We start from the raw sequence: 19878 nt of genomic DNA on the forward strand, positions 1-19878 counted from the left end.
TTAATTATTTTCCATAATGTCATGATGAAAATTTAACATTCATATATTTTAGATTCATTGCACACTAACTGAAATATTTCAGGTCTTTTATTGTCTTAATACGGATGATTTTGGCATACAGCTCATGAAAACCCAAAATTCCTATCTCACAAAATTAGCATATCATTAAAAGGGTCTCTAAACGAGCTATGAACCTAATCATCTGAATCAACGAGTTAACTCTAAACACCTGCAAAAGATTCCTGAGGCCTTTAAAACTCCCAGCCTGGTTCATCACTCAAAACCCCAATCATGGGTAAGACTGCCGACCTGACTGCTGTCCAGAAGGCCACTATTGACACCCTCAAGCAAGAGGGTAAGACACGGAAATAAATTTCTGAACGAATAGGCTGTTCCCAGAGTGCTGTATCAAGGCACCTCAGTGGGAAGTCTGTGGGAAGGAAAAAGTGTGGCAGAAAACGCTGCACAACAAGAAGAGGTGACCAGACCCTGAGGAAGATTGTGGAGAAGGGCCGATTCCAGACCTTGGGGGACCTGCGGAAGCAGTGGACTGAGTCTGGAGTAGAAACATCCAGAGCCACCGTGCACAGGCGTGTGCAGGAAATGGGCTACAGGTGCCGCATTCCCCAGACCTGGGCTACAGAGAAGCAGCACTGGACTGTTGCTCAGTGGTCCAAAGTACTTTTTTCGGATGAAAGCAAATTCTGCATGTCATTCGGAAATCAAGGTGCCAGAGTCTGGAGGAAGACTGGGGAGAAGGAAATGCCAAAATGCCAGAAGTCCAGTGTCAAGTACCCACAGTCAGTGATGGTCTGGGGTGCCGTGTCAGCTGCTGGTGTTGGTCCACTGTGTTTTATCAAGGGCAGGGTCAATGCAGCTAGCTATCAGGAGATTTTGGAGCACTTCAAGCTTCCATCTGCTGAAAAGCTTTATGGAGATGAAGATTTCATTTTTCAGCACGACCTGGCACCTGCTCACAGTGCCAAAACCACTGGTAAATGGTTTACTGACCATGGTATCACTGTGCTCAATTGGCCTGCCAACTCTCCTGACCTGAACCCCATAGAGAATCTGTGGGATATTGTGAAGAGAACGTTGAGAGACTCAAGACCCAACACTCTGGATGAGCTAAAGGCCGCTATCGAAGCATCCTGGGCCTCCATAAGACCTCAGCAGTGCCACAGGCTGATTGCCTCCATGCCACGCCACATTGAAGCAGTCATTTCTGCCAAAGGATTCCCGACCAAGTATTGAGTGCATAACTGTACATGATTATTTGAAGGTTGACGTTTTTTGTATTAAAAACACTTTTCTTTTATTGGTCGGATGAAATATGCTAATTTTGTGAGATAGGAATTATGGGTTTTCATGAGCTGTATGCCAAAATCATCCGTATTAAGACAATAAAAGACCTGAAATATTTCAGTTAGTGTTCAATGAATCTAAAATATATGAATGTTAAATTTTCATCATGACATTATGGAAAATAATGAACTTTATCACAATATGCTAATATTTTGAGAAGGACCTGTATGGTTACACTTGGATTTTGGTAAAAATGTAACACTGGATTATGGCATTATAAACAAACAAATAGTGTCAGTGCATTTGTGTAGGAACCTGAGTAATGAACTTTTCTAGATACAAAAAAGTGAAAAAACCCAAAAACATAGCCATTGGCATGTGAAAATAAAGTCTTTAAAGATAGTTTGAATTCACGTATAAGAGTTTATTGCTTGCTCAGACAGGACCATTTCCAACAAATACCCATCCAGTAAATATAGTTAAAAAAAACAAAACAAAAACATATGTACAACACATTTAATAAACATTCTGATCATGACAGGGAAACTACACCAAGACAGTTTGTAGCTATTACACAAAACAGATAAGACTATGAATACTTAAAAAAGGCACAAAGGTAATGTCTAAACAATGAGATTCAGTGTAGCATAAATATAGAAGTGGTCAGTTTTATGTATATTTAGATGTCAAGTCTTATAAATCTTAATACCCATCAAGTAACAAGCGGTTATGTGGACTATAAGTATTGTGTTTTTTCAGCTCATTAATGCACTTAAATCCAATATTGCACCAAACCTGAATGCATTACTTTGTAATTACAGCAAGACTTAATTACAACTAAAAACAAAGGTTTCCTTCACAACTCAATATTGAATAAAAAAAAAAAACAGCAGCCACTCCCCGACCAAATCAAATCTTCATTTATCTTTTAGACACATTCTCAAAACTCAGTTAACTAATTAGAAGAGAACAAAGACAAACCTTCATCCCATCACCTTCATTAGTCATCAACTCATGTACATGTCTTATATACATAAAAGCATCAAATTTAGTAAGGAGAAAAAGACAGTAACAGAAAATTCATAAAAAGGTTCTAGCCTGGTATATGGACTTCTATAAGTACTAATAGTCAGATCAGAATGATACCCAGGTTGCCTTATAGGCTCTGCATACTATGTGGTGTAGCTCAATCATTTACTAATAACCCCACACTAATGCATGTAGTTTGTTCTTAAGGCCTCGTTATGGTGTTTCTAAATTGAGTGCTGAGATTTAAATGAAAGATTTTTTTTCAAACCAGCCTCTCCTATGCTGGAGCACTTTCAATCTGCAACCATCTGTAGCTGTTTGGGTTTCAAACATATTGCACACTGATAAAGGCCAGAGTTCAAAACAACTGAACCATGTTCAAGGCATTGTCTGCATCAACATAACTTCTTGTTTAAGCCCCATATGGTCATTCATTGTTCTTTGCAATTCTGTGTTTAAGATAAAAAATTTCTACATTTTATAATGAAGATTGTAGTAGTGAATTATTCTTTTTTTTTTTTTTTTGGCAAATTTCTGTTAAAAGTTGAAACCTCTGTTCCATAAGAATAATCATAATGTTTAGTCAGGGCTTGCTGGTCAGAACATACAAGCCTGAGTGCTGCAGATACTTCTGGAGCAGTTTCATTCCATTAGTTACTGCTAAAAGCCCCCTGGGCAGCAGAGGTGGCAGCACCAGCTGCAGCGGTCTGGAAGGTGCGGTTGGTCAGGACTCCTTGGGAAAACTCCTGCTGAGCTTTGGTGAAGCTCGCACCTGTCCTTCTGTACTTGGAGTGGACCTGGGATGAGAACAGCAAAGATCATCATTAATCTGGGACAGTCAGAGAAATAAATCCCACAAAAGACAACATTTGTTTTAGACGTTAACTGAATTTTTTTGAATACCCCATCCAAACATAAACTCTTTGGAAAAACTTTTACAGGCGAGTATTTGGTCATCAAGTTTGCATCATCATTGCAATTATTTTTACCCTCTCCCCTGTACAGAAGCTCTCTGAACCCTCTAGGGTTTTTGCCCGCTGCTTGGTAGCTCAAAAATCTAGTTCTTTCCACAGATTTTCTTTAGGATTAATGTCAGGAGACTGGGCAGACCATGTCCTTCATGCAAATCTTTAGCCACTCCTTTGGATTGATCTTTTAGCATATGACCAGTATAACAGTGTTCTGGCTAGGGGGAAGGAGGTTTATGGCACATGGCTTCATCAATTAGCCCCTCAGAGCATTGAAGTTGTCCTGTACCCTTAACAGAAAAACAGCTTCCATACAGTATGTTCTATTAGGGCAGTACGAAATTCCTAATTCATTACATTGTGATATTACAGGTAAAATTTAAAATGACTATAAATACAGGTCCTTATAAAAAAATTAGCATATTGTGATAAAGTTAATTATTTTCCATAATGTAATGATGAAAATTTAACATTCATATATTTTATATTCATTGCACACTAACTGAAATATTTCAGGTCTTTTATTGTCTTAATACGGATGATTTTGGCATACAGCTCATGAAAACCCAAAATTCCTATCTCACAAAATTAGCATATTTCATCCGACCAATAAAAGAAAAGTGTTTTTAATACAAAAAACATCAACCTTCAAATAATCATGTACAGTTATGCACTCAATACTTGGTCGGGAATCCTTTTGCAGAAATGACTGCTTCAATGCGGCGTGGCATGGAGGCAATCAGCCTGTGGCACTGCTGAGGTCTTATGGAGGCCCAGGATGCTTCGATAGCGGCCTTTAGCTCATCCAGAGTGTTGGGTCTTGAGTCTCTCAACGTTCTCTTCACAATATCCCACAGATTCTCTATGGGGTTCAGGTCAGGAGAGTTGGCAGGCCAATTGAGCACAGTGATACCATGGTCAGTAAACCATTTACCAGTGGTTTTGGCACTGTGAGCAGGTGCCAGGTCGTGCTGAAAAATGAAATCTTCATCTCCATAAAGCTTTTCAGCAGATGGAAGCATGAAGTGCTCCAAAATCTCCTGATAGCTAGCTGCATTGACCCTGCCCTTGATAAAACACAGTGGACCAACACCAGCAGCTGACACGGCACCCCAGACCATCACTGACTGTGGGTACTTGACACTGGACTTCTGGCATTTTGGCATTTCCTTCTCCCCAGTCTTCCTCCAGACTCTGGCACCTTGATTTCCGAATGACATGCAGAATTTGCTTTCATCCGAAAAAAGTACTTTGGACCACTGAGCAACAGTCCAGTGCTGCTTCTCTGTAGCCCAGGTCAGGCGCTTCTGCCGCTGTTTCTGGTTCAAAAGTGGCTTGACCTGGGGAATGCGGCACCTGTAGCCCATTTCCTGCACACGCCTGTGCACGGTGGCTCTGGATGTTTCTACTCCAGACTCAGTCCACTGCTTCCGCAGGTCCCCCAAGGTCTGGAATCGGCCCTTCTCCACAATCTTCCTCAGGGTCCGGTCACCTCTTCTCGTTGTGCAGCGTTTTCTGCCACACTTTTTCCTTCCCACAGACTTCCCACTGAGGTGCCTTGATACAGCACTCTGGGAACAGCCTATTCGTTCAGAAATTTCTTTCTGTGTCTTACCCTCTTGCTTGAGGGTGTCAATAGTGGCCTTCTGGACAGCAGTCAGGTCGGCAGTCTTACCCATGATTGGGGTTTTGAGTGATGAACCAGGCTGGGAGTTTTAAAGGCCTCAGGAATCTTTTGCAGGTGTTTAGAGTTAACTCGTTGATTCAGATGATTAGGTTCATAGCTCATTTGGAGACCCTTTTAATGATATGCTAATTTTGTGAGATAGGAATTTTGGGTTTTCATGAGCTGTATGCCAAAATCATCCGTATTAAGACAATAAAAGACCTGAAATATTTCAGTTAGTGTGCAATGAATCTAAAATATATGAATGTTAAATTTTCATCATTACATTATGGAAAATAATGAACTTTATCACAATATGCTAATTTTTTGAGAAGGACCTGTATACCTTGTCCTCGGTCCTCCCCCGAAACCATGCCTCCAACAACGTTTGACCTTTTTTTTTTTTTTTTTTTAAAGAGACTTTTTTTCAGTACTACTGACCTTTATTGACAGTAACCAGACAGGAAATGGGCAGAGTGAAAAGGGGGGAAGACACGCAGCAAATGTCTCAAGGTTGGGAATCGAATCCAGGACTGCTGCGTCGAAGACTATAGCCACTGTATATTGGGCGCTCACTCTACCACACAACGCCCTAATGTTTGACTTGTACCATCTTGGCCATTACAACAGTGTCAGGTGGGAATCGACTCCAGTGAGACTTTTTAAATAGGGTGAAAATATTATTGGCTCATGAAACTTATAATTTTAAGTATTGGCATATATATTAATACTGTGTACACCAGTACTGTGATGACGATATAATAATGACATACTGTGCTCTTGTTTGGTCATACCACTTTAAGGGCAAGCTTTAGAAGCACCTGCATATGTCCCTTCTTTAGCAACATATTACACAATAGTGTCTTTGGTGACCATGGTCCCAACTGCGCTCCAGATCATTTCCAAGCTCCTCGTGTAGTTGTGGAGTGATCACTAACCTTTCTCATGATCACAATCACATCTCTTCTTTAATTTCCAACCATCAGCATACACCGGTGATCACCTTCTCACCAGCTTTTGTTGATATTCTTGGAGGCTATTCCAGCCTTGTTCTAATCTACAATCTTGTATCTGATGGCCTCTGGCAGCTTTTTGGCCTAGCGCATGGTGGGTAGGTTGCAATGAAGAAATTAGTCCTGTGGACAGGTGTGCATGTTGTTATAAGTATCCGTAACTGATTGAATAATGGTTCTCTTTCAACATTCGTTTCGGTATCTCACTATGGGACACGCCTCCAGCGCCTGTCCCCCAGAAGCTCTATTACATTACGCCAGTCTTGACTGGCAGGCGGAAGTGACGTCCGCTCCCATGGGAGGACTTCCTCCCAGTATAAAAGTCGACGTCACGTAGGTGATCTTCAGTCTAACACCTCTTCTCGCTCCCAGAAGCACCTCTCAGACGGTCATTACAGTAACTTGAGCTAGCTTAACTGTTCACAGAGCGAGCTAACAACTCGGTCGCCGAGCGCTTCTCAATAACTGTGCTCGACTGTTCTGAGTCCCTTTCAACGCTGGTCTGTCGCCAAACAGCAGCGCTGCAACTGGTCACCAAACTAGCTGCAACCTTAACGGAGCTTAAGAAGTTGTGTAACTTGCACTCGTTCTCACCATGAACAGAGTCAAGCCACCATCTAGAACCTGCACATGTGGCAATCTCATAGCTGGGGCAGATACCCACTCTGTCTGCGCTTCGTGTCTGGGGCTGCAACATGCCCAGGACGCGTTGGCGTCACCAGCGAGCTGCGAGCACTGTGCACGGCTCTCCCTTAAGTCTCGTCGGCGCAGGCTAGCACGCCAAGCTAGCCTGTCGGAGGTTGATCCTATGATGGGGGTAGCCAATCCCCCGCCACCGGAGCTTCCTGGTACTGATGAGAGAGAGCCCACTTTGGCTGGAGCCAGTTGGGGTGATCAGCTCGACGCTGTCGCGCCACTGACTGACCCAGAGGAAGACGAGGCCGCACTTCCAGGTTTCAGTACTCTTGCTAATGCCGAGTCTGAATCTGAAATGGAGTCCATCAGTCTCGGGTCTGACGACGACGAGCTGAACTGCGGGCCTTATGCCATCCAGTCGGTTGCAAAGCCCTCAGTGACGGATGACACCAGCCGCTGCGGTTCCCCAAACCCGACGGCAACGGACCTGCATGATGTCTGCAGAAGGGCAGCAAAGAAGCTGGGCATCGAGTGGCCAGAAACCCTCACCGAAACTACCACATCTCGATATGAGGGGAAGCGGCTTCCGAGAGCCAAATCCTCCGGCAGACAGCTGTTGCCGGTCTTTCCCGAGTGCCTCGAGGAAGCGACCCGGTCTTGGAGCAATCCTCTCACCGCCAAAAACCCCGCCCTGGGAGGGTCGGCGCTGGACTGGACGGGCATGGAGGCCGGCGGTTTTTCACATCTGCCTCCCGTAGAACCTCTGCTGGCATCTCACCTGCACCCATCGCAGAAGTCAGCCATGACAGCGGCAGGACCCACCCTTCCCTTCAAAGCTGACTCTTTTCAGTCCGCTCTGAATGAGAAAAGCTACAAGGCAGTGGCTGCATCTGTTAAAGCCTTAAACGCTTCGTCTCTTCTCCTCGCTTACCAAGCGGAATTACAGGAGCAGATGACTGGCACACCGATGGCCGATTTGTGGGACGAGTTGTGCGTGGTGACAGACCTATGCCTGCGTCTCCACAGAAGGGCTGTCCAAGCATCCGGGAGAGCCATGGCCCTGATGGTCACTCAGGAGAGAGCTAGATGGCTGAACCTCTCTAGCCTGTCTCAGAGGGAAAAGAACCAGCTCCTCGACACCCCCGTGGACCCGAAGAGCTTATTCGGACCCACTGTGGCAGCCATGCAAAAACGCTGTGAGGAAAAGAAGAGGGAAGGTGAAGCGCTAAAGCTGTGTCTGCCCAGGAAAGCGCAGCCTCCTCCCCCTCCAGCACCCCGTGTGCCGTTCGCTCAGGCGGCGGCTCGACCGGCCTACCGCATCCCCGAACGCCAGCCGCAGTCAGCGGACCGTGGGAAACAAACCGAGCTCAAAGGTGCTTGGGGAAGGAAGCCATTCGCTCCCCCGACAACGCCGGGGAACCAAGCGACCCCTTCCGCTACTGTGAGCGCAAAGAAAAAGAGGCGCGCTACCTAGGGAGCCGTCTTCGGGGTGGGAGAGCAGGATCTGCCAGACACCTGCACCCCCCCCTACCAGGACACATCCTGTCCCAGTTCGAGTTCAGAACGCCACGTTCAAGGCAACTCAAACGGCCTGCAGAGCCGACGTTGGAGCTCATCGTTCAGAGCCGATCGAAGCGGAGGAGGATCAAAGCCACCGAGAGCTCAGTGGAGCCGCAGCTGTGGCCAGAAAGCACACACCAGTGCACAAACACATGCCAGTGTCTAAAAACACGACCTTCCCCCTTCACAACATGTTCAATAAAGTTGTTTTCTGGCACGCATCCAGGCCTGGAGCCGAGGGCGCAGCCACAACAAAAAAACATAAAAAATATGTTAAAAATAACACAAGGACAGGACATGGCCGTGCAGCTGCACATGAGGCCACGAGGGGGAGCTCTCGCTCCAGCTTTGGCACAGCGGCAGGCTGGAGCTCCCGCTCCACCCTTGCCACAGCTGCACATGAGGCCTCAAGGGGGAGCTCTCACCCTACCTCTAACACAGCAGGCTGTTTTTTCTGTGGAAGAAGCAGACCTGGGACGAGCGCAGCTGGCAGTTGTAGCAGAACAGCAGATCCCTCAGCCGGTGTTGCGCAGTGTTTACACGGAAGCACCTTTAGGTCCACTGGCAAACAACACTCAGCTGTGGCGAGCGTGTGGAGCGTCAGATTGGGTGATAAAGACTGTATCCAAGGGATACAGGCTCCAATTTGTGACAGCCCCACCCCGTTTCAAGGGCATAGTACAGTCATACGCTCGGGGAGAGTCCGCTCGCGTCCTGCAAGAGGAAATAATTTCCCTGCAGCACAAAAGAGCTGTCCGGCTGGTACCGCAGGAGCAAAGCAGAGACGGGTTTTACTCCAGATACTTTCACATATCTGAGACGGTATTCGTTCAGGATGCTAACACACGCAGCTCTGATAAAGTTTGCGCGTCAAGGAGACTGGTTTGTCTCCATAGACTTGAAAGACGCATATTTCCATATCCCTATATACCCCGCTCACAGAAAATACCTCAGATTTGCGTTTCAGAGAGAGATATACGAGTACCTGGTACTTCCTTTTGGCCTCTCACTGAGCCCACGTGTGTTCGTGAAATGCACCGAGGCAGCCATCGCGCCTCTGAGGGAAAGGGGGATGCGTCTGGCGACGTATATAGACGATTGGCTGATTGCAGCTCAGTCTTTAGAGGAGCTCATGACGCATGCCGAGATGCTTACTTTACATCTGACAGCCCTGGGATTCACAATAAACTGGAAAAAGAGCATTTTAACCCCAGTACAAACAATCACCTTTATTGGCCTGTCCCTGAATTCAGTCGAGTTCAGAGCACGCCTCTCAGCGGAACGAGTAAAAGCCTTTCAGGCTTGTCTGGCACTCTTTCCCAGAGGCACACAGGTGAAATTCAGGTTATGCCTCAGACTGCTCGGTCTGATGGCGTCTGCGCTGGCGGTCATCACACTCGGCCGTCTACACATGCGCCCGTTTCAAAGGTGGGTGGCATCACTCAGCTTGAGCCCCACACGCCATGCTCACCGCAGCGTCCTGGTTTCTCTCATATGTCCACGCGCGCTGAGCCCGTGGAAGCGTCCCGGTTTTCTCAACACCGGCGTTACCATGGGAACCATCCTGACGAGGAAGGTAATTACCACAGATGCCTCGCTGACAGGCTGGGGAGCCACTCACGAGGGGATGATGGTAAACGGCGTTTGGAGTCCACAAACACAGACAGCTCACATAAATTGTCTGGAACTCCTGGCCGTGATGCTGGCACTGAGACACTTTCTGCCCTTTATCAAAGGGCACCATGTTTTGGTCAGAACGGACAATGCAACAGTGGTTGCTTACATCAACAGACAGGGGGGTCTGCGCTCACGTCATTTACACGAGCTGGCATACAGACTGATAATCTGGACCAGCTCACACTTGCTGTCGCTAAGAGCGACTCACGTGCCAGGGGTAATGAACAGAGGTGCGGATCTGCTGTCAAGGGGCAATCCCCGCTACAAAGAGTGGAAACTCCACAGCGAGGTGATGACCCAGATATGGAAGAGGTACGGCCGAGCGGAGGTCGACCTCTTCGCATCAGGGGAAAATGCTCAGTGTCCGATGTTTTTCTCACTGACAGAGCAACAAGCTCCGCTTGGACTGGATGCGCTAGCGCACAAATGGCCGCCGGCCCTAATGTACGCCTTTCCCCCGCTGGAACTGATCATTCCTACTCTCGCCAGGGTGCGAGAGGGAAAACACTCACTCATTTTGATAGCTCCCCGCTGGCCAGGGAAACACTGGCTAACGGAGATTTTTCAGATGCTACACGGCGAGCCATGGCGGCTTCCCCTCTGCAGAGATCTCCTGACGCAGGCACGCGGAGAAATATTTCATCCGCATCCAGAGCGCATGGCCCTATGGGCCTGGCCTGTGAGGGGTTAAATCTGGCTGCCAGTGGGCTTCACCAGAACGTTATTGACACAATTCAAAATGCAAGGGCCGTTTCCACGCGTAACGTGTATGAGGGTAAATGGCAGGCATTCGTGGGTTGGTGCGCAAAACCTATGGTGAGCGTAATGCAAAGCCCTGTGTCGGACATTTTAACTTTTCTGCAGGCACTGTTGGATAAAGGCTTGGCTTTTTCCACTGTGAAGGTGTACCTGGCTGCTATTTCAGCCTATCACGTTGGCTTTGGTGACAAAACAGTGGGGCAGCACCCCCTGGTGTGTCAATTCTTGAAAGGTGCACGACGGCTCCGTCCAGTGTCGAGGAGCCTCACTCCTTCATGGGATTTACCTATGGTACTCGATGCGTTGTCACGTGCACCGTTCGAACCGTTGCAGCAGGTTGAGCTCAAAGTGCTTTCCTTTAAAACGGCCTTATTGATTGCTCTGGTCTCTGCTAAGCGTGTGAGTGACATTCAAGTGCTCTCAGTTAAACCGTCCTGCATGCAGTTTCTGGGTGAGTCAAGGGTTTTACTGAAACCTAATCCTGCCTTTATACTTAAGGTTGCTACGGCTCTGCCATGCCGTGCCCTTGAATTAATATCTTTCTACCCACCACCATTCTCCTCTCAGGAGCATGAACGACTGCATACGCTCTGCCCAGTACGAGCTCTGCGGTTATATGTGAAAAAAACAGCAGATTTTCGTAAATCAGAGCAGCTGTTTGTGTCGTGGGCTTCATCACATAAAGGAAAGCCTCTCACAAAGCAACGTCTTTCGCATTGGGCAGTGGGGGCTATTATTATGGCTTTTGAGAGCAGAGGCCTTGCACCCCCCTGCAGGTCTACGGGCTCATTCCACTGGTGTGGCATCATCCTGGGCATTGTTCCAGGGTATACCTGTGGAGGAAATATGTGAGGCTGCCAACTGGGCGACCCCTCACACCTTCACTAGGTTCTATAAATTGGATGTCACCAGGCCCACACTGGCTCACACGGTTCTGGGTGTGGGTACCACATTGCCATGAATGCAAGATGCAATATGTTGGTCTTCGAGTGAGCTTATCTGGCAATACGGGAGCAGAAATATCCCATAGTGAGATACCGAAACGAATGTTGAAAGAGAACTTTAGGTTAAGGATTTAACCCCGGTTCTCTGAAACATGAGTGAGGTATCTCACCAGATCACCCTCCTTGCAGGGAGCGAGGAAGAGGTGTGCTTATTAAACTGAAGATCACCTACGTGACGTCGACTTTTATACTGGGAGGAAGTCCTCCCATGGGAGCGGACGTCACTTCCGCCTGCCAGTCAAGACTGGCGTAATGTAATAGAGCTTCCGGGGGACAGGCGCTGGAGGCGTGTCCCATAGTGAGATACCTCACTCATGTTTCAGAGAACCGGGGTTAAATCCAGAACCTAAAGATCTAAGTGCAAAATGGGGATATAACGAAGCTGCAGGAACCAGAATTCCATTTGGGTTGTAGAGGATCAAACACCTATTTCACTCATTGACCTGCAGTTCAACTTTCGGGTAATATTCTCTCCCTCTCTCTTTTTTAAAACGAGCCTATCACAAAGATTAGAGACTGAGCCAGTAGAACATCAAATATGCTTGCCCAGACTGTCAATTAAGCCTTATTGCATTATACATAAAAAAAACGCTGTAATGTAGAAAATAAATATATCTTCGCTTACCATTTTCAGCAGGATGACACCCAGAACAGCATTGACAGTGAAAAAACCAGCCACTACCATCATAACCACAGCGACCGCCAAGTTTGAACCAATCATGCTAATTGATGCAATCCATCCACTGTTAAAACCAAAGACAAAGACACAATTCAACACATGTTTATAAAATGTTCTAAAATGACTGCGTTAATTAACATCCAAGCTATCCTGACTCAGAAAAGATGAAGCTTGAAAGAAATGAAGATGGAAAAGGCTTTTAAGGAATAATACACAACACAACACAAAAAAAGAACCCCAGACAAGATAAGTCAACAGTAATCTGTCAAAGATATGCAAGAGAATAGATACAAGGAAGAAATAACCACCGAATCACTTAGCTGTGAATAGTGCATGCAGCATTAAAAACATACACATCCCATCATGCTTACACATACTGAAACACAAATATCATCTAGGCAATGGACATCTGCCAGCACTAAACTCACCTGTTTCCCCATGAGGGAATCCCCACCGACTGGATAATGTACACTGCCACTTGGAAGAAGAAGACAAAAAAGAAGAAAAAGAAGCTGAAGGAGCTGTCAGACCTATATGGATGGGAAAGAAAAACAGACAGTGTAAGTGTTGTTCGGCATTTAAGAGTTTAACATTACAGGAACACAAAAATGGGTGATGGAGAGAGAAAGTGCTTAAGTAAAGTACTGGAGAACCTGTCATTGCTAGAACAGTCTCAGTACTTATTGGGAAGGACAAACTCTCAAACTGAAAGTGGTGGCCGGAGCACCAGCTATTTGAGGTCAAATTAAAGCATATTATGGTTTATAATTTACACAACTTATTATTATTATATTTAGTCTATTAAATTACATCTAGTGACCCTTAGCACCCTGAAAGATAAATGAAATCAGTGTTGTCTAAGACATTTGTACATTCTAGTCAACAAGGTTTATTGTCTGGCACAGACAGAGTCCCTCCAACAATAAAACGACAGCTAGTTACAGATGCTCATGACTATTACTGTAGCCGGATGCTGAAAAGGGGGATAGGAGGAAGAGGGAAAGGAGAGAGCAGTAGAAGCACTCGCGGCTGGGCAAGAGAGGACAAATATCAGATGTCAGTAGCAGCAGCAGTCACACTGAACAACCAGATCACTGATTCCAGCTCACTACAAGAGATGTTCTTTCACAACAAAAAATTGTACAGTATGAACTCAGGTTAAAACTGTGTTGTCTGAATGAATTTTTTCATGGAGATTCAGACTAAAGTTCAACTGCACGCAGATGTCATGAATGACGCGATCGCTCAGACTGTATCTGAACAAGGAATGTGTCATTCTAATTTAATGGGAATGTACAGACTGCTGAGGTTTCTGATACATGCATCAGTAACCTTCAAAATTAAGACCAATGCATTTTTTCCTTGTTCACCTGTTCTCCATTTTCAGCTAATAATAATAAAACATGACATGTGTGATTATATCCACCTCTCTACTTGTTTTTGCCGTGTCCAGGCCAAAACACACTGCAAATTCAAAAACTGTAGAGGGTTTTATATTTCACTCAGTGCAAACTTGATATCATTAAATCTACATAGTCATCAGTCTCCCTGCACAGGGTAGGATTTCATACATTTGTAAACAGATTTGTGTCTGCAGCAGAACTTCAACTATCTGACAGTCCAACAATGAATTTCTTTCAGTGACATTCAAGCTCTTAAAAAGGATGGAGGGGGTCCAGCAGAAGAAGACAACTTGTGGCTGATAACGGAAACCAAACTTGTTTGATGTGATTCAGGGTTTAGTGATAATGTGGATGTGTTAGGAATTTGGTACTTTTACAGGTACGACCGAATTCAGTCGGTACTACAGAGTAAATATTCACATAAAAACAAACAGTACCATGTTTTGGTACCTAAACGCATCATCGTGACACTGAGGGAGTGGAAGAGTGGGCGATTTTCCATGCCGGACATGAACACAGCATTGCACGCACAAGACTGTAATGACGTCAGTAGCCGCTGGTACCGCCAACAAAGCATGGCTGATAAAAGGCGCTCTAAAGTATGGCTCCACATCTCAAAATGCGATGCAGATTACGCTCGCTGCAGTATTTGTGATGCGGAGTGCAAGGCCAGCGGCGGGAATATTTCTAATCAGAGGAAGCACCTGATTGAGCACCAGATTTTTCTCAAGGATGAAAAGACACAATTTTCATCAGCCTCTGATACGGCTGGAACTCCTGCATTCGGGTCTGTCAACAGGCCTGCATCTATTAGCGGCTCGTCATCTGCAGCCAGCAAGATGGGAGGAGAAATGCTTTAAAAAACTGAGACGTTACAAAACAAACAGCAGGATGTTGTTTTGATATATCCGTTAAAGTTTATATATTAACAAATAAATATGTTAAATTGAAATTTTTTGAGGTTTAATTAGTAAAAAATTTTTTAAAACACACACTAAAGTACCGAAAACTGGTGACGTTGAGCACCGATATCGTTTCCCAGGTACCGGGCATCAGTACCGTATGGGTAAAATGTGAAAGGTACCCATCCCTACTTCTGACCCAATAAGGCAGAGTTGGTAGTTAGGTGCAAAGTTTCCTCCAAGTAAATTAATATTATATATCTGAGACACAGAAGATAGGGGGCAGGGGCTCATCTAGTATTGTATATCTACTTCTTTTTCAAAAACACTTACATCCAGTGAATCCATCCAGAATAAGTGACAGTGCGTACCTGAAGGCTTTGTAAACTGGCCTGTACCAGCAGACGAAGGACACAGGGGTGAAGAGGATGAGCCAAAGGATGGACAGACCAAAGTCCACACCTTTAGTAGCATCAGCGGTGAAATAAGCCAGACAAGCCAGCACATTGAGGAAGAGTGTGGCGCCGTGGACTGAGGTGATTCACAGGAAAACAGGAGCAAAAACAGAACATTTATTAAACCCATCAGTTGCAAAACATGACCCACTTATTCCCCTACAAAAACAAATATCAGCTCTCTAGGTTTTGGATAAAGGACTACTGAGAGATAGGCTACATACACATCCAGAGGTAATACATTCTCTTGCAGATTCTGCGGTAGTCTTCTGGGATTTCCTCAAAGTTCTGATAGAAGCACGGCTTTATAGGAAAGAAGTTTGGAAGAGGTGGCCAGTTGTTGTCCTTATCTGAAAAACACAGATTTCAACGCAGGAGTGTTGAACTGCTGTTTAATGATTAAACTCAAACATTGTTTCCATGTAACTCCTTAAAACACCTGCAGAGCTTTACCTCCTGAGTTCAGGTTTCTGTTTGTGCTCCTGTTCTGAAACTCCTGCTCCCTTCGCTCCAGCTCTGCAGCTTTCCTCTCCAGCTCCTCCTGCTGTTTGAGCAGGTTAGCCTGACCAGCTACTGCGGTTGCCTGATGCACAACAGATAAATCAGTGTTGCAACACTACAACTCCCTGCAGCCCTTCTACTTCTAGCAACGTTGTGATGTCAAATACATGAATTCCACGAAATGAAACAATAGTTCCAATCCCTCTCCCCAAAAAGAAGAGGTCCTAAGAAAAACAACAAAAATATCCTCAAATTTGAGCTTGATTGCAGATTAATGCCCATTTTAGCTGAAAATAGAAAACTTTAGGCAATCGATGCCTAAAGTTACATGCCATTGATTTAGAGGCATTGAACCTTATAAGGTTGAATCTATCCTTTGAATGAATATTTCTTCTTTCATTGTCCCAAAGCCTGGATAGCACTGCCAAACAACAGCACTTACTAAATAGAGCTGACATTATTAAGGCCAACAGATAGTTCAAAATATTTCAGGTTAATATTCTAGTACATACAGTGCTAAGAAACCAGCCAACACAAGAGAAGCTACCACCTCTACACTTAGATTTTTCTGGTAACTTCACGGCCAGAGTTCATGCCACCCATGCTATATCACCCTTTATTTCAAAGATTTTAATCAGTAAAGTCCAGATATTTTGGGCATTTATGTTCTAAGCTAAAGATTAGAGCAATCACAGATGCCCAGAATTGTTGATCATTCACCGATTTGAAGTTGGAGAGGAGGGGACACACACTACAACATTATTCAGGCTCAAGCAGCAACAGACTGTCTATACATTCGCAACACAGTGACCTCCAAAATGTCCTTGTGACAGGAATTTATAAAATTTGCTTGTTTAGCAAACTAACTTACTTGTGGAGTTTGTTCCACAGAAGTATGAAGTACAGCGGGTTGGGACGAGGAGGCAGCCGAGGCCGGGATGGTTGTTCCAGTGTATTTTCCCTGTGAGAGGAATAAAAAAAAAAAAACACTCCATTTTGCAAAAACCAACCACAGACATATACGTGATTTAAATGAACTACCTTGCATCTGTAAGTGTATTTAATCATTTATAGATCACCATTTCAGTTGCAGAGAATGGGTTATTCTCTCCGGTGCCTTCATTGACCTTGCTGATGGCTTGTGTGACTGAGGCATCCTGGAAGAAGACAAAATATAAACATAGATATTTATACACCAATCCGACATAAAAGTATAACCACCGACAGGTGTAATGAAAGCACTGATTCGCCATGGCGCCCGTTAGTGGTGAACTGCGCTAGCCAGTAGACTAGCCATGGTGAAGGTTTGAACAAGTCTGGGGTTAAACAGCGATGACCAGAGCATCTTTATAACTCAAACTCTTGTGGGGTGTGTTCCTGGTCTGCAGTGGTCAGTATCCACAAAAAGTGGTCCTAGGAAGGAAAAGTGGTGAACCAGGGAGAGGTCTATGCCCATGTGGAGTGACCCAACACACCGGCTACTTTATAGCTCAAACTGCTGTAGAATATATTGCTAGTTCTAAGAGAAAGATGTCAGAATACATTTATTTTTTTCATTAATACTTTATTTAACCAGTAAAGTCCCAGTGAGATTTAAAATCTTGTTTACAAGGGTGACCTGGAAGATAGTGAATCTCAGTCTGTTGTGTGTGGGGCAGCACAGCCACTGACCAATCAGGATGCTCTAACTGGCCCATGTCTAACATTGAAAGCAAAAAGCAATGAGCATCAGATCAGGGTCTCCCCCGGATCATGTGGATGGGCAGGATTGCATGCATCGCCTGCCTGGGAAATATACAGCACACTATGGGATGAAGGTAACTCAGTGGAGGCCGTGTGATGCTCTTCGGTAATATTCTGCTGACAATCCTTTGGTCCCTTCCATCAATGTGGATGCTAGTTTGACATGCACAACCTATCTAAGCCCTGATGCATAGGCTCATCCTTTCGTGTAAACTATAATTCCTGATGATTGGGGTCTCTTACAGCAGGAAAATGGGCTTTGACGCATTGCAAAAATGGTTCAGGAACAGTTTAAAGATTTGACTTGACTCACGGATTTCCAAGATCTCACTCCAATCAAGCCTCTGTGTGATGTTCTGGACAAACAGGTATGATCCATGGAGGCCCCACCTTACAACTTCCAGGATTTAAAAGGATCTGCTCCTAACATCTTCATATAAAATACAACACACCTTCAGGGGTCCAGCAGGGTCCATGTCTAAACAGGTTAAGGTTATTTTGGCAGCAAAGATGGGGACTGCCACACTAATAAGACCTAGTGTCATAACTTGTCTGTGTGTAGAGTAATTTAAGCAGTACTCCAAGAGGAGCATTTCGATCCTGGATTATCTCACAGCACATTCATAGTTTATGGCGTGACCCACTCCAGGTTTGTTTTGGTTGCTACATTTTTTTCATTGAGCAAATAAGAGGATTTTATCTTCAAGCAAATATGTCTCAGAACAGTCGTCTTACTTCCCAGGTCGTCAAAAAAAAAAAAAAATGCCTTGCGTAATACAACAAGGAAAAGAACCTCCACAATAAATAAATTAACAAAACCAGCAGTCGAGGTTCCAACAGGCCGAGTTCGTTTACAGGACGCATAAAAAAAAAACGGAGGAAAAAAAAAATCAATGGCGTGAAGAAGAGATGACGGCTTAAGGTCTCCCAACACCTGTTAATAATCCCGTTCACCTGCCCAGGTGAGTAACACCCACCGGTAATGCAAACAATTAATAAAAAAAAAACTATTTAATAATAATCTTAAAGTAGCTTGCATTTGGCCGAATACGTGTCATATCTCTTATAACAATTCGGGGCCAGGAAATACTAAAGGCCGAACCCAGCAAGCAACCAAACAGGTTTTTTCTTTCACTCGTCACCTTACACCAAATACAACCTGCCAAAAGCCACCTGCCGGGCGCCGAACTACACCGAACACTCACCTGGAAGGGGTTCACGTCAACCGGGTCAGCGAACGGGTTGCTGTCAAACCCTGACATCGTGGAATAAAAAGATAAATCTTTGAAGTAGAAGAAAAATACGACAGCTCCCGAACTCTCCCCCCGGCGGCTCCTGCCTGCTGCCTGTGTGACGTCGGACTCAGTCTGCGCATGCGTGCGTCGATAGGTGAGCTTCGTCGCCGCCAGGTTGCCCCCGAGTCGTTTCTAATCAATCAGGACACCTTTATTTTGAGAAATAATGCAAATTGTTTTTTTTTCCAATAATGCACTATGGATTACAATCAAGCATCTCTACTTTGGTCTCACCTGTCCAAGAGACATTATTCCTCAATCACCTGCAACTTTGCAAACCTAAGTCATGCCACCATTTGTTTTTCACACAGGTTTTCTCTTCTAAACACATATATTTGTTCAATCAATTTTAGTTGTCCTTGTATGAGCTTAAACAGTTAGCATGCAATGAGACCTGTATAATATATTGTTTTCTTAGGTCTTTTGCATTGCAAGATTTTAGGGTAAATTTACTGGGATGCCCACTTCTGGGAAGATTGGAAATTGTCTTACATGTTTTCCCCTTAAAAATAATGTTTCTCACAGTCGAATGCTGGAGTTCAAGTTGTTTAGAAAATGGTCTGATAACCCTTCCAAGATTGATGGGCAGGAACAATTTCTTCTCTAAGGTCATAACTGATGTCTTTGGTATTGTGTAAACACACATCTTTATGGTCCAGATCAACAAAACTAAATGCTGTTATGGTGACGGCCACAATTGCTGGTAATGAGTTAATTAAGTGTTGTATTTAACAATGCCTGGTGGCTGCTTTCCCTCCTAAATCTTATGGAAGTAGCAAGGACACATTTAGTTTTTGTACATACAGTAAACTGAAATGGTAAACTCAGGCAAAATGTTATAAATGTAAAACTTTATATTAAAATGTCATAGTCACTTAAAACACTTAAGTACAAGGAATCACAACATTGATTCTAGTTGGTTTGCTTCACTGATGCTTGCCTGGTAGACTTTCCAGCATGATACATGTTTCCAACCAACGTAATTTGGTAGGGTTCACATTTGGTGATCTGAAACCCTAATACAACATTCTTCCATGCTCAGTCAGGATAAATGTGTTGTGAAAGTGTATGTTGGAAGATATTAGAGTTAGCTCCCACAACTATTGCTTTTACCTCTTTTAAACACTTTAAATACTGCAGATGTCCCGAGAATATTCAATTCTGCAATCAACTTGCTGGTTGTTGCTGGTTTCATTTTCCAGCAGGACCTGGTACCAGCCCACACTACCAAAGGTACCAAAAGCTGGTTCAGAAACCATTGCGTTACTGTGCTTAACTATCCG

The 19878-nt window shown here is 44.7% G+C and overlaps 1 protein-coding gene across 1 annotated transcript; it reads right to left on the reverse strand.

Annotated features, from left to right (window-relative positions):
- Nucleotides 1-1708: 1708 nt before the first annotated feature.
- On the reverse strand, nucleotides 1709-18712 carry scamp2l (secretory carrier membrane protein 2, like). Its single transcript, XM_047364170.1, has 9 exons — nucleotides 18506-18712; nucleotides 16637-16714; nucleotides 16429-16518; nucleotides 15510-15639; nucleotides 15281-15406; nucleotides 14973-15132; nucleotides 12725-12826; nucleotides 12243-12360; nucleotides 1709-3131 (listed from the first exon to the last, which is right to left on the reverse strand). The coding sequence occupies exons 1-9, from the start codon at nucleotides 18560-18562 to the stop codon at nucleotides 2985-2987; spliced, it is 1008 nt and encodes a 335-aa protein (XP_047220126.1). The 5' UTR covers nucleotides 18563-18712; the 3' UTR covers nucleotides 1709-2984.
- Nucleotides 18713-19878: the final 1166 nt, after the last annotated feature.

Source organism: Girardinichthys multiradiatus, chromosome 4, assembly GCF_021462225.1.
Source record: "Girardinichthys multiradiatus isolate DD_20200921_A chromosome 4, DD_fGirMul_XY1, whole genome shotgun sequence".
Classification (NCBI taxonomy): domain Eukaryota; kingdom Metazoa; phylum Chordata; class Actinopteri; order Cyprinodontiformes; family Goodeidae; genus Girardinichthys; species Girardinichthys multiradiatus.